Source organism: Quercus lobata, chromosome 11 (assembly GCF_001633185.2).
Source record: "Quercus lobata isolate SW786 chromosome 11, ValleyOak3.0 Primary Assembly, whole genome shotgun sequence".
NCBI classification, from domain to species: domain Eukaryota; kingdom Viridiplantae; phylum Streptophyta; class Magnoliopsida; order Fagales; family Fagaceae; genus Quercus; species Quercus lobata.
In genome coordinates this window covers 35,540,085-35,555,461 of record NC_044914.1, presented here as the reverse complement: position 1 = coordinate 35,555,461, position 15,377 = coordinate 35,540,085, and the positions used below count along the sequence as shown (strand labels likewise).

The 15,377-nt window shown below is 38.3% G+C and overlaps 2 protein-coding genes and 1 pseudogene across 3 annotated transcripts; all 3 read right to left on the bottom strand.

Moving 5' to 3' along the window:
* Positions 1-224: 224 nt before the first annotated feature.
* Positions 225-2,106, bottom strand: LOC115967403 (scopoletin glucosyltransferase-like). Of its 2 annotated transcripts, none has more exons than XM_031086489.1 (2): positions 1,936-2,106; positions 225-1,838 (listed from the first exon to the last, which is right to left on the bottom strand). In XM_031086489.1, the coding sequence occupies exon 2, from the start codon at positions 1,831-1,833 to the stop codon at positions 424-426; it is 1,410 nt and encodes a 469-aa protein (XP_030942349.1). In that variant the 5' UTR covers positions 1,834-1,838; positions 1,936-2,106; the 3' UTR covers positions 225-423. The 2 variants fall into 2 exon arrangements, with proteins under 2 accessions (XP_030942349.1, XP_030942351.1); XM_031086491.1 differs by lacking the exon at positions 1,936-2,106 and having other exon boundaries at positions 225-1,321; positions 1,420-1,546.
* Positions 2,107-4,168: 2,062 nt separating this feature from the next.
* LOC115966777 lies at positions 4,169-5,613 on the bottom strand (annotated as a pseudogene).
* Positions 5,614-9,071: 3,458 nt separating this feature from the next.
* Positions 9,072-9,896, bottom strand: LOC115966775. Its single transcript, XM_031085934.1, has 2 exons — positions 9,786-9,896; positions 9,072-9,677 (listed from the first exon to the last, which is right to left on the bottom strand). The coding sequence occupies exons 1-2, from the start codon at positions 9,894-9,896 to the stop codon at positions 9,072-9,074; spliced, it is 717 nt and encodes a 238-aa protein (XP_030941794.1).
* Between the last annotated feature and the right edge of the window lie 5,481 nt (positions 9,897-15,377).

Here is a 15,377-nt window from a genome sequence, read left to right as displayed (position 1 = left end):
TCCTAAATTTTCGATTTTTTTTAATAACATAGAGTAGATAAATAATGTTTAAATAAAGTATTAAAAAAATCATAGAAAGTCCATTGCTTGTAAAAGAAAGAAATGGACCAGGCAAAAAAAGGAAAGAGTGACTTTTTAGGTTAAATTTAGCTAAAAATCTGGCCTAATCCCATGCAAAATGCTATAAAAGTTGAAACTTAAAGAACTAGCAGACAACTAGACACTTACCTCCAACTTATTGTAGTATTATGAATTTTGATCGGACTATTGATCCCAAATTTCAAGGACCATGTCCTACAATTATTGAAGAACAACTAAGCGAGTAAAAATAACACACACTAAACAACAAGGATAATAAATCCTTCTTTTTATATATATATATATTGATTAAAGAGCCATACTGGCAATTTTTAGCGCCAGAGATCAAGGGCAACGCAACCTTATTTCTTCAATTAAAGCATTCAAATCAGAGTATGATGATCCTCCTTCTTCAACGGCCCTCCTTGCCATCTCTCCAAGTGCCTTGGCTCTGGCTGCTTCTTCACCCACCAAAATTTGCCTCATTGCCTTCTCTATTGCTTCCCTCTTGATACCGTCTACCTCCCAAGTCCATTGTTGAGCACCAACACTAATTCCAATTTTCAGTACTTGAGTTATCAACTTCTCATTGTAAAACTGCTCAGAAGCCATAGGCCATGTGACCATAGGCACCCCTGAAGCCACTCCTTCCAAGGTCGAGTTCCACCCACAATGAGTCACAAATCCTCCAACTGCTTGATGATCAAGAATCAAAACTTGGGGTGCCCAACCTCTTATAATTAATCCTTTACCTTCCATTCTTTTCTCAAATCCTTTAGGTAGCCAATCTTCCTCTTGTTTCTCATTTTTTCCTTTCCTCACAACCCAAATGAATTGTTGTTCTGAAGCCTCAAGACCCATTGCAAGTTCGAAAAGCTGAGAATCACTAAAATTTGGCATACTCCCCAAACAAATATAAATAACCGAATTGAGTTTCTTTGTACTAAGCCACTTCAAACATTCATGTTCATCAATGGAAGCTTCCTTTCCCCTTTGGGCTTTATCTTCAGCATCCTTGTTGCATAGTGAAACTGGACCTATATGCCATGCCTTTATTCCCAAAACTTTCCTGTAATGATCTGCATAAGCCGGCTCAAGCTCATAGAAGCTGTTAACAACCACCCCATAGCTTGTAAACTCTGACTCCATAGCTTCTTTCAACAACTTGTAAAAGTCTGTTTCAGCTTCTTGCAGATAGAAATCAGGAAGTTGCATCCTTGTCAACTTTATCTCTCCTGGAAAGCTAGAAATGACAAAAGGTTCAGAATCAGAGAAAACTTTCTTGTGGGGTTCATATAGTTGCAAACTATGTTGTGAAGACAGGGAAAAAAAACTGGTTACCGAGAAAACAAGCCTAGGAATACCAAAATTAGCTGCAACATCAGTTGCCCATGGAAAGAACATGTCGGCAACAAGGCAACCAGGTTGGTACTCTTCTAGTAGTTGCTCAAGTGGTTGTTGGAGCATTTTAGTGGCTTTGATAAATTTGCCAGACATATCTTTGGAAGTCACTGAGTCAACATTCTCACATCCTTCAGGCAGGCCAGCCTCTACAGCCGGGAACTTGATGATCTGGATATCAACGTTGGTGCCGCGAGTTTTGGAGAATATAGGCACGTTGCGAGGAGTAGTGACAATCGTTGCCTTCACACCTCGCTCTGCGAATAGCTTGGCCATGTCCATCGTTGGTATCAGGTGGCCATGGGCCATCAAAGGGAAGAAGAATATGTGAAGCTGACGACTTTTGCTACCCATAACACCTGGAACAAGCGGAATAGAGAGGTTATTAGGCTAGGCTATATTTTGCAGTGTTGGTATGAGAAATTTGTTAGACATGAACATATATAGACATAGTACATTATAGTAGCCCACAGGGGTCCGGAATACTTTGGAATATACTTCTTTGCGGTGTTAAATGCACCGCTCTCATTTCAGTGTCCACAAGTTGTTGTGCGTATTAGGCTAGGCAATTATTACTGCCATTTCAGTGTCAAATTCTTACTGGCATTCACCTTTCTTTTTCTTTTCTTCTCCATTCGTTCCTCCTTCTATCTCTTTTTTTTTTTTTTTTTTCCCACCTTTGTCTTCTCTCCCTGCTTCTTTTCCTTCCACATCTTCTCACTTTCAAATCTAAAATCAAGTGGATAATGAGGAAGTAGACAACTTGGTTTATTGCCATTGGTGGAGGCATTGAGGGGTGGGACTTGACCAAAGGATAATTATTGCAGTTTTTTTGGTGAGTATTAGGAAAGTTGTGGACTCTGGTGTTTCATTTTGAGTTATGGAGTTGTTATACATGTTTGGGCATCATTGGTGGTTGGGTCACGGCAGTTTGAGTATTAGATTTGTAGGTTTGATTGGTGGTTGGGTGATTTCTTTTGGTAAATAACTAATATTTAGAAGGGGAAATTATAGTAAACCCACTTGTGATTTGACCCGTTTTCACTTTATCTACTCGTGATTTAAAACTTAACACTTTGTCCACCTGTGTTAAGTTCTGTTTGGTCTCTGTTACCCACTTTTGGCTTTTTCGTTAAAAAAAAAAAAAAAAAAAAACTTTTACCAACAAAACATAACATAACCCGAATCAAAAAGTTAGGGTTTGAATTTTTTAATAGAGCTTGGGTGATGGGGTTTTGAAAGATCTTCTCTAATCAATTTTGAAATGTGGAATAGCTGCTTCAAATCCTCATGATTCACACCGCACAAAACCCTAATCTTGTGTGTTTTATTTATTTTACAACAAGAAAGTTTTGTTTTTTCTTTGTTGTAGAGATACATTTAGCAGCACGATGAGGTCAAGCTTTCTGCTTTGGGAATGGGTACATTTTCTATGAACTTTCTTTCTTTGTATTGCATTTTCCTCTGTTTTATAACCAAACAAGAAAAAAATAGGGTTTTTTTTTTTTTTCCTCACAAGAGTTGGCTTCCAATGATTGATGGGAATTTGGAATTCTCATGGGAGTTTAGTTTTCCAGAATAATAACACTATAGGTTCTCTTTTCTTTGTGTTTGCTTCACAGCAAAACTAAGGATAGGGTAATAATACGTGGAGCTTTTATAATTCACATTGCGCAACTTTTTATACTTTCTAATTCAGCGCTTTTTCTTGCCATCTATTACTATTTTATATGTTCTTTTTTGGTTTAAGAATTATCATACTTACTAAAATTCTTCACATATTTTATTTCATTACAATAATCACTACAATTGTCACAATCTCTGAGATTTTAAAGAACAATGGACTAGCTACTGAGAAGAGTAAGAATCCCATTGTCCCAATGCTAATAACCATTCCATGTACATGATAATAGTGATAGCAATTTTAATGATTTTTGTTTCCGGAATTGAACAAAAGTTTTGACATCTACTATTGGCATGAAAGACGAGAACAAAGGTCGTGCTGTTCAAAAGGCCAAGGTGGTTTTTCTTTTTCTTTGGGGGAAGGGATGGTGTGCATTTGGGTATCTTGGTTCAGTTTGTTAAATTTGCTTTAAAAAATTATGATTATTTCTAATCTCTTTCTTTTTGGTTTTTTACTTTCAAAACCCCATAACCCAAGCATTTTCAAAAAATTCAAACCCTAACATTTTTTATTCGTGTTATGTTATGTTTTGGTGGTAAAAGTTGTTTTTTAACAAAAAGCCAAAGGTGGGTAATAGAGACCAATAAAGTTAAATACAGGTGGGCAAAGTGTTAAGTTTTAAATCACGTATAGGTATAATGAAAACGAGTCAAATCATAGGTGAGTTTACTGTAATTTCCCTTATTTAAAAACAATAGTGAAAAAAAAAAAAAAAAAAAGGAGGAAAAATTGACTTTTTAAGTAAAACTTAGTTAAAATTTGTGTAATCCCATGTAATGCAACTTATAATATTGTAACCTCTAGTAGGTAAGTATATGGACACATATTTCCGATTAGTATGTAAGTGGCCACATATTTCCAATTTCTTATGAATACATCCTATAATTTCTGAAGAAAAATTAAGCGAGAAAAACTCACACACACTAAGCAATAGTGATATTTTTTTTTTTTTTTCATTTTTAAGGATGAAAGAACCATATTGGAAATTTCTTGTGTCAAATAAGATCAAGGACAATGTGACCTTAATTCTTCAATTAAAGCATTCAAATCAGAGTAAGATGATCCCACTTCTTCAACAGCTGTCTTTGCCATCTCCTTAAGTACCATGGCTCTGCCTCTCATTTCCTTTGTTTCTTCACCCACCATAATTCACTTCATTGCCCTCTCAATTGCATCCCTCTTGATACTATCTCCCACCACTCTTATCCATTGTCGAACACCAACATCAACCCCAATTTTCAGAACCTAAGTTACTAACTTCTCATTGTAAAATTGCTCTGCACTCAAAGGCCATGTGACCATGGGCAACCCTACAATCACTCCTTCCAAGGTCGAATTCCACCCACAATGAGTCACAAATCCTCCAACTGCTTCATGGTCAAGAATCAACACTTAGGGTGCCCAACCTCTTAGAATTTGTCCCTTGCCTTCATTCTTTTCTCAAATCCTTTAGGCAACCAATCTTCCTCTTCTTTTTCATTTTTTCCTTTCTTCACAACCCAAATGAATTGTTGTTCAGAAGCCTCAAGACCCATTGCAATCTCTATGAGCTGAGAATCACTAAAGTTTGCTATACTACCAAAACATATGTAAATGATAGAATTGGGTTTCTTTGTACCAAGCCACTTCAAACATTCATGTTCGTCAATAGAGGCTTCCTTTCCCGTCTGAGCTTTATCTTCGGCATCCTTATTGCATAGTGAAACTGGACCTATATGACAAAAGGTTCAGAATCAGATGAAACTTTCTTGTAAGGTTCATATAGTCTCGAACTATGGTCAATAGAAAAAAAAAATAAAAAATATTGATCCCATGGAAAACAAGCCTTGGAATACCAAATTTAGCAGCAATATCAGTTGACCATGGAAAGAACATGTCGGGAACAAGGCAACTAGGTTGGAAATCTTGTAGTAGTTGCTCGAGTGGTCGTTGGAGCATCTTAGTGGCTTTGAAAAAATTATGAACCATTTCTTGGGAATCCACTATTGAGTCAATATTCTCACATCCTTCGGGCAGACCAGCCTCTACAGCTGGAAAATTAACGATTTGGATATTAATGTTGATGCTACGAGTTTTGGAGAATGAAGGCACGTTCCTAGGAGTAGAGAAGCTATTCCACACATGAAAAAACTAGAGAATCTAAATAGAATTGAGAGAATTTCATTGATGGAGAAGAAAATTACAAGAAATGGAATGAATGAATAATACATAACTGGTACTCTGTTTTTATATACACAGAAAAATATAACCGCCCTATATTTGGCGCCAAATTCTGTTACTTGAATCTGTACACGTGGCAATCCAAGAGCAATAGACTCCTGGATTTGCGGAACTAACTCCTTCAACGTTAATGGATGAAGAACTCGTGATCTAGCATGGCTTAAAGCAATTCTGACACTTCTGTGCTCATCAAGCCATTTGATGTAAACCTTGTGCTCTAGGCAATGCATCCCTTATCAACAGATGCTGCCTTCGTGGCTTGACCAGTGCACCTATCATCAGCAACTACTGCACTGCCTACTACCCCTGTGGCTTGGCTATCTCTCATCAGTAGCTACTGCACCATTGGTTACCTTTGTGGCTTGGGTTATGCACCTTTGCTGTGGGATGTTAAGTGCACTTTTAATACTCCCCCTCAAGAGCATAGCTCTTGCCTCTTGCTTTTCCAAACCTATATGAGGATAAGCCACTGTAGAAGCAAAAAAATTGATGACACCTAGCCTTCTGATTAGTTTAGAAAAACTTTCCACTCCTAATGCTTTGGTGAACACATCTGCCAACTGATCCTTAGTTGATACATAGAAGGTTTTAAGTGCACCATCAAGAATCTTGTTTCTCACAACATGACAACCAGCTTCTATATGTTTTGACCTCTCATAGAATACTGGATTTGTAGCTATGTGAAGTGCTGCTTGGTTGTCACAGTACATCAATGCAAGCTTATCATGTTTGATATGTAAATCTTGTAATAAGTGCAAAATCCAAGTCAATTCACAGGTAGTTGAAGCCATAGCCCTATCCTCTGCCTTTGCACTGGACCTAGACACTATGCTTTGTTTCTTAGACCTCCAAGATACTAATGCATCACCAAGAAACACACAATAGCCTGTTAAAGACTTTCTTGCGTCAGGGCATCCTACCCAATCTGCATCACAGTATGCTTTTAGGTGCAGGTCAGAACTAATAGGGAAGAAAACACCTTGACCAGGTGTTCTTTTAATGTACTGAAGAATCCTAGTGGCTGCCTTCATATGGGGTACTCTAGGTTGTGCCAAGAACTGGCTAAGCCTGTGCACTGCATATGTGATGTCTGGCCTGCTCAAGGTCAAGTACATGAGCTTCCCAATAAGTCTTCCATACTATCCTAGATTGGTAAGCAAGTCCCCACTGCCTTTAGACAACTTGAGTTGCTATTCCATGGGAGTTTGGACTGGTTTACACCCTGTCATACCAGTTTCCTCAAGAACTTCCAAAGCATACTTTCTTTGAGTCAAGCTGATCCCACTCTTGTTTCTTGCAATTTCTAAACCCAAGAAATACTTGAGTGATCCCAAATCCTTAATACCAAACTTCTGATCTAAAACAGACTTGAAAGAGACAACACAAGCATGATCATTGCCAGTGATTACCATATTATCAACATAAACCAGTATAGCAGTGAACAAAGACCCTTTGCTGTGCACAAATAAGGAGTGATCAGCCTGAGATTGAACAAAACCAAGCTCCTTTATTGTTGCTGACAGCTTAGTGTACCACTACCTTAAAGCTTGTCTCAAACCATAAAGTGACTTAACCAATTTACACACCCTAGGAGCAGTAGAAGAGCAAGCAAGAGCCTTACTGAAACTATTTTAGCAACAGGAGAAAAGGTTTAAAGGAAATCAAGACCTTCCTTTTGAGTACACCCCTTAGCAACCAGCCTAGCTTTGAATCTCTCAACACTACCATCAAGGTTAAGCTTGACTTTATGAACCCATTTGCAACCAATAGGGAGCTTCCCAGGAGGCAAGGTAGTTACATCCCAAGTATGATTCTGTTCAAGGGCTTGGATTTCTTTATCCATGGTAGCCCTCCAAAGTGGATCTTGAAAATTGGTAGGCTCTTTAGGACTAGAACTAAATACCAGTAAATAAGAATGGTAGCCAAATGGGAATAGGTAAGACATTGATCAATATCATAAGGAGCACCAGGTGCAATAGCAGTACAAGCATAGTCCTGCAAATAAGTAGGACGTCTGACATCTCTAGTGGACTTCCTTAGATGCACTGGAGGCACTGAAGCAACTGGTGGTGATGAAGAAGGCACCTGATCAGAATGAGACACCTGTATAGGACTAGAAGAAGAAGTAGGATTAGAAGGGAAAACAGGTGGAACATGCTGATGAGGAGAAGAAGGTGTATCAGCAATATCCAAGGAAGATGGATTAGAAATGCTGACAGGAGTAACAAAACCATCAACACCAGCTGAGTCGGAAGCTTCAACAGCAGAATGTAGGAAAGGATCTGCAATATGAGGTGAAACAAAAGCAAAAGGGAAAGAATTTTCATGGAAAACCACATCCCTAGAAAGGAACACCTTGTTATTAGACAAATCAAGAACTTTGTATTCTTTAACCCCAAAAGGATATCCCTAGCTCTAGGTGCAAATTTAGACCTATGATTTGAAAGAGTGGAAGCAAAACATAAGCAACCAAACACTTTAAATGTGCATAGCTAGGTGGATGCCCAAACAAAACTTCAAAAGGAATCTGATTTGACAAAGCAAATGAGGCATTCTGTTGAGGGGTTTCAACACAACTTAAATGATGTAAGATACATTTTTTAGCAAAAAAATCTTTCATGATGAATTCAGTCCCATTGTCAGTCCTTAAAGTTTTAATTTTCTTACAAAATTGGGTTTCCACCATAGTGCAAAATTGTTCTAAAACAGGTTGTGTTTGAGACTTATGTTTTAACAAGTAAACCCAAGTGCATCAAGAATAGTCATCAACAATAGTTAAAAAATACTTGCATTGATCAATGGTAGAAACTGAGAAAGGTCCCCACAAATCACAGTGAATCAACTTAAAGCAAGATTTAGACAAATGAGAACTTTTATTAAAGGGTAAACGTTTTTGTTTTGCAAGTGGGAAAATATCACAATCAAAGTTCTCAACAGAAATGAAACTATGTACATCACTTGATCTTATTGAGGCCAATTTGGCATTAGACAAGTGACCCAATCTAGAGTGCCAAATGTGAACTTGTGAACTATGTATAGAAGCAGCAATGACAGGTGTAGAAGTGTGGCTCTTGTCCAGCAAGTAAAGTCCATAGCTTTCTCTACCCAGACCAAGTGTGCTCCAAAGAGCAAGGTCCTGGATAAAGCATAAGTTTCCAAAGAAAATAAGGCAACAAGTAGTGGACTTAACTAACTGACTGATAGAAATGAGATTGAAACTAAAAGATGGAACACAAATAACATTGTGAAGTATAAGATGTTCTGATATTTTCACAATGCCAACATGGGTAACAGAAGCAACTTCCCCATTAGGTAAATTGACAAAATTATTTAGAGTAGTAGTGATAGTGGTGAAACATGCATAGAATGTACCATATGATCTGTAGCCCCTGTGTCTATGACCCAATTAGTGGCATGAAAGACTTCTCTATTAACTACTTTAGCAGAGAAAATTGAATGCTTCAAGAAAGGGGTAAAATGAAGCAATGAATTGATACCTGACATGGTGTCAACAAAGGTAGAATAAGTACTGTCTAAAGATGTGGAAGGCACACCAGTTGTAGCAAGTACACCAGTAGCTCCAGAAAGCATGCTAGCTAGAGACAGCAACACTTGTACTAACACTTGCAACATGGTGATTAGCACCTTGATCAGTTCTAGAATTGAAAAGAGCAAGTAATTGCTCACACTATGCCTTAGAAATACGACACTGAGCAAATGCATTAGAAGGAACCTCAACAGCTTGACTTTGAGGATATAAAACTTGGTTAGCATTGGAATTAGGCTTCCATTTGTGCTTATAACTTGGTGGATACCCGTGGAGCTTGTAACACTTGTCCACAGTGTGTCCAAGCATGTTACAATGGGTGCACAAAGGTCTTTCCTTCTTAGGACCACCTTTATTACCTGAATATCCCCTAGTATTGGCATACATTGCCATTGAATTAGGCCTAGGTGTGAAGGTAGAACCATGTCCAATGCCTTTGTGAGATTCTTCTTGGAGAACCAGAGCATACACCTTGCTCATTGAAGGAAATGGCTTAATCATGAGAATATGACTCCTCACTATCTCAAAACTCTCATTGAGCCCCATCAAGAACCTCATCACATAAGATTTCTCATGTGCAATGCTCAGAATTTTCATTGCTCCACAAGTACAGGCTGGTAAAGGTTCATAATGAATCAATTGATCCCAAAGCTTCTTAAATTTAGAGTAATATTCAGTCACTGACAATTGTCCCTGAGTTATCTGTGAAATTTCTTGCTGAAGATTATAAATCTTTGGTCCATTTCCCTATGAAAACACACATTGCAACTCAAGCCACATCTCCCTCGCAGTTTCACAGTACATGATACTGCTTGAAACGTCAACATGCATAGAGTTGATCAACCAAGAAAGTACCATTGTGTTACAACTTTCCCAATCTTCGTACAGAGAAGAATCATCTTTAGGCTTTGCAATCTTGCCATTCACGAATCCTATCTTTTTCTTGGCAGTTAATGCTAGAACCATAGCCTTAGACCAAGATTGATAGTTCCTCATTCCCAAAAGTGGTTGAGGGACTAAGATATTCCCAAGATTCTCACTTGCACTAAGAAAAAAAAACGATTGGGAGAATTGATCTTGGCGTTGGACTGAGGGACTTGTTGTGTGGATTGATTGTGCACCGGATCAGAGTCACTTCCTTCTCCAGAAGCCATTGATGCTTTTCACGAGCTTGAATGAAGCTTTTAATGAAATTGGAAGAGAAAACAAAAGATTCTTCAAGATTCAGTATCAACACAGATGAATCAAGTTTCTGTGAATCAGAGTTCAAGAATTTTCCCAAAGAAATTTCTATTTGGAAAGCAAGAATCTTTTGGGGTCAAAAACGAAACTAGGAAATCAGTATGAACTGTGCTAGTTGCTCTGATACCATGAAAAAACTAGAGAATCTAAATAGAATTGAGAGAATTTCATTGATGGAGAAGAAAATTACAAGAAATGGAATGAATGAATAATACATAACTGGTACTCTGTTTTTATATACACAGAAAAATATAACCGCCCTATATTTGGCACCAAATTCTGTTACTTGAATCTGTACACGTGGCAATCCAAGAGCAATAGACTCCTGGATTTGCGGAACTAACTCTTTCAACGCTATTGGATGAAGAACTTGTGATCTAGCATGGCTTCAAGCATTTTTGACACTTCTGTGCTCATCAAGCCATTTGATGTAAACCTTGTGCTCTACGCAATGCACCCCTTATCAGCAGATGCTGCCTTCGTGGCTTGACCAGCGCACCTATCATCAGCAACTACTGCACTGCCTGCTACCCCTGTGGCTTGGCTAGTGCATCTCTCATCAATAGCTACTGCACCACTAGTTACCTTTGTGGCTTGGGTTATGCACCTCTGCTGTGGGATGTTAAGTGCACTTTTAATAACACATTTAATAAAAAGAGTGATACTGGAGATACTACATATCTCATTACATTTATTATCTTTAGTAACACATTAGTTTATATGTTTGCATGTAGTTTTCCCATTTTTAGGTGTTTGTTTGCATGTAAAATATTGTCAAACTTATAAAATATTTTTTATTGTTCGTAAAATCTTTTATAAAAATCTATAAAACATTTTACCTTTAAAATTTTGGTAAAAGAAACTGTGGCTTCCCCCCATCCTATCTGTTGGCTTCTTATTGCCCTATGTGCTCTAGTGGCTAATGCTAGTGGGCCTGGTAGTCGAAGCAATCGTTCTAGTGACCAATGTCAACATTTCAATCAATATACACCGTTTCAGTGACCGATATCGAAGGAAAAATAATCAGAAACACTATTCTGACCATCGGTATTGGCAGTTCGATCATCGAACCTTAGGCACCAGCATCTCAAGTGGCTGAGCCACCAGTTTTGGTGGTTTTCTTAAATGATTTCACTTTCCACCGGATAGATGTTTGTTTGTGTAAGTGACCGCGACCCCAGCCCGCCAAATTTTTTTCTCAAACTAGGCCTAACTCAAGCACACGGGTGGGATTGTGATGCTCAAAATGTCGAATTCACTGTAAAATATACTTCACCGTAGATCGAGGGTTTTACATGGAGTTGCCATTTATTTAATTTGAATGAAAAAATAAGAAAACATTCTCTATTTAAAAAAAAAAATGCTTCTATTGTATTATTATATATGACAATTTACATCAATTTTGTAACAAAAATTTACAATACTTTTTTAGTCCTAGATACAATCTAAGAAAGTAAATTACATTGTTTTGTTTCCTAGTTACATTCTAAAAAATGTAAAATTGCATATACAAGAGCCTAGTCTAGAACCCTTGATCTTGGTTCGGAGGCTAATTTATGAGATGGGAAGGGATTAAGCACCCATCTCGCTCGGTAAAATCGGTCTCCTAGGTTAAGGCGGCCAATATCATGTCATGTCAAACAAATACAAACAATGTATCATATAAACATGTTAATTTGCAAGAATTGTAAACAAATATGTGTTGGGGAATTTAACATAAAGAGAAACAAAATGTGAAATCTGTTAGATAACAATGTAAATGTAAACAAAGTATGAAAGAATTCCTAGCCTAGACATGATCGTCTAAGCATGTTATGAAAAGCAAATAACTTAGAAGTGTTAATCCAAGCATGTGAAGGAAAATAGAGAATTGTCATGCTATTTGTCATCATCCATAGAGAATTGTCATGCTATTTGTCATCATCCATAGAGAATTGTCATGTGAAGGAAAACAAAGAATTGTCATGCTATTTCTCTAGACATGTTCATCTAGCGAAAATCAAAATATTTAGACATGTTCATTTAAGCATTTTAAAAAAGCAAAACAACTACCTAGACATGTTCATCTAAGCAATCAAGAAAAAGTTGTACATTAACCTAGAAGTGTTCATCTAAGCATGTGAAAGGAATATCAATGAGATATATAGGCATGTTCATCCAAACATATCATGAAAGAAACAAATAATGACTTGGAAGCATTTATTCAAGCATGTGTAGAATCTTAAAGAACATAATTTACTACTTACCACAGAGCATAAATTAAAGGGGGAAGTGATCACTTAAAGGGCTAGGGAGAAAGTAAGGTGAAAGTTCAAAAATGTTGTAGAAAGGGAAAATTCCCGACCTATCACAAGCTGACACGTCACATTACCAAGTCCACAAAATACAGCCAATTACAGAGCACCATGTATTGCTGCTAGGTTTTGCTATCACTATTCAAAAGCCAACAGAAATTTGCCAAGTGTCATGCAAGAACTAATCACGCATCAGCGCACGTGTAAGCGATGACTCAAGCAGCCTCGCACGTGTAAGCGATGATTCAAGCAGCCTCACACGTGTAAGCGATGACTCAAGCAGCCTCGCACGTGTAAGCGATAACTCAAGCAGTCCAGTACGTGTAAGCGATGACACAAGCGGACCAATCAGGCTGTGACATGTGTCACCAATCAAGTTCCGTCACGTGTCGCTCACCCACCCCAAAACTCCTATAAATAGAAGCCTTCCTGGGACGAAGATCCAGAGGACGAAGATTCAGAAGTGAAAAAGCTCTGCTGGAATCAAGCCCTGAAGCCTCCAAGAACTTCAAGAATTTCAACCCCAAAATCGGAGAACATTCGAAGCAGAATCATCTAAACCATCTGCCTAGATCCAAAAGTTTGTGGGAATCAAGTTCAAAGGTCCGAAAATATCAACAAATCACAAATCAGTGAAGCTCTACAGATTCAAGCCTTCAAAGCCTCGAAGAACTTCCACCACAAACCTTCAAATACAAAGAACATTCGAAGCAGAATCATCCAAACTACCTGCCTAGATCTTAAAGGTCACTGGAATCAAGCTCAAAAGCCTCCAGAAACCTCAAACAACCACAAATCAATGAAGCTCCATGAATTCAAGCCTCTAAAGCCTCGGAGAACTTCCACCACAAACTTTCGAAGACGAAGAACACACGAAGAACACGAAGAACGCAAAGAACAAGGGATTTCCAACAAGCTCATAGCCAGAGATTCATTGTAATTCTGTTCCAAAGATCTTCGATCCATTCTTCAGCCAAATTGAAGTACATTGGGTGTTCGAATCAAAATCACATTACCACAAATCCAATCAACAAGTCTTTTAAGGAGATCGAATCAGAGGATAACTCTTTTGTAATCACAGAGAATTGTACCACACAATCATCAATACAAATTCGCATTTGTGAAACTATTTCACTTGTTTAACTTATTTCGAAACGAGAGATTTAGTCGCTTACAAATGTGTATAAACACCTTTGAACGTTTAGACCCCCAAATTACAACTTAACCAATTCAAGCAATATGTCAAACAACTAGTGTGCGGAAACTTAACATAAGCTATAATATGGAATTGGTAAAAACTATCTAAGCCGAAACAAAACACAATCCACAGCAGATAAAAAAAAGGTAAAGATAGAGTGGAAGGAAGATGCAAACACAAAGACAACACGCGATGTGTTATCGAAGAGGAAACCGAAGCCCTCGGCGTAAAACCTCTCCGCCGCCCTCCAAGCGGTAAACAATCCACTAGAAAATACAGTTGGGATACATGGACAGCAATAGACCCTCCAAGCCTAATCTACCCAGTGCACCTAAGCCCTCCAAGCTTCTTGCTCCAACGAGGTTGCACCGAACCTTTTTCTCTCTCAAAATTCTCTCTGGAAACTCTCTTACATTTGTGGGTAAAAGGGGTATTTATACTGGAGTGTGAGAGGAATGTGAAACGTCAGGTTTTACAAAACAGGGGTGGCTCGCGGCTTGACCTCGCGGCTTGACTAAGTCGCGAGATCCAATCGTGAGATAACCGTATGGCCAGTTGTCCTGTTTTGTCCTGTAGTGCTCTAGCTTGCATGACTGTTCACCTTCCAGCATGCTTGGCACGTGTGCTACGTCTGGCGACTTGCAGCCACGAGTCACCCGCGAGGCCAAGCCGCGAGTCTCTGTTTTCTTGCACACTCTTGAGCAATCTTCACTCTATCTCACTCACTACCCTTACATCAAACCCACCTAAATACAGGGTTACTAATTGCTGAATTACAAGCAAATTTGGTACGGAATAAAGCTAATTAGATGGTTGAATAAATTCAACCTTACAATCTCCCCCTTTGGCTATTCCGTGACAAAACCCTAAAACAGACTCTAGACTTAACGTGTGAGTTGGGAACAGTTGAACAAAACTCACTCACACCTAACTCTAGAAGCTGTGAAGCACTTGAATCATATGAATATAATACTCCTGAAACACAATAATACACCATGATCATTGTAAGCAGAGAATCATAAAATGCATATGAAACAGGCAATATGTGATCAAGCAAAGATGGAGCTAAGAAACGAACCATGGCTTGATCAACCACGTGAACACCACAAGGTAGTGATCACAGTGCTCATTCACACTTGGAATAAACACAAGGACATACAAGTTAACAAGTCCAAGGCAAGACACTTGTATGTTTAACACTCAACCAATGCATACTACACAAGGTATATGCATCTAGGAACAATCCTACAAGGGCACAAGAGTGACAGTACATAAATCAAAATGCAAGACATTTAGATTAAAGTACTGATTTCAACATAGCATAAAGGCTGCATTAAGCAAGGTACATACCATAAAGCCTACAAACTATGCATAAAACATTAACCCTAAAAGCTTACAAAAGCACATAGGTACAAAACACCATATAACAGTTTACAAAACACAATATATCAACTTAAACTGAAAACTTAAACTGAAGAAGAATGTAAATACACTCCCCCTTAGGTAATATCCTCCCCCTTTTTGACCGGAATGGCCAAAGGGTCACTGTTCATGCTAGGTGGTGAAGCTGTCAAGTTTTGCAGACAAAACATCAATCTGGTCCCGCATGGCTCTCATCCTCTCAGAGTGCTCAGTCTGGACTTCTCTGATCCCATCAAGTCGTTCCAGAATGATTTGGAAAGCATTTGGAGGTGTATCTGAAGAAGTTGATGC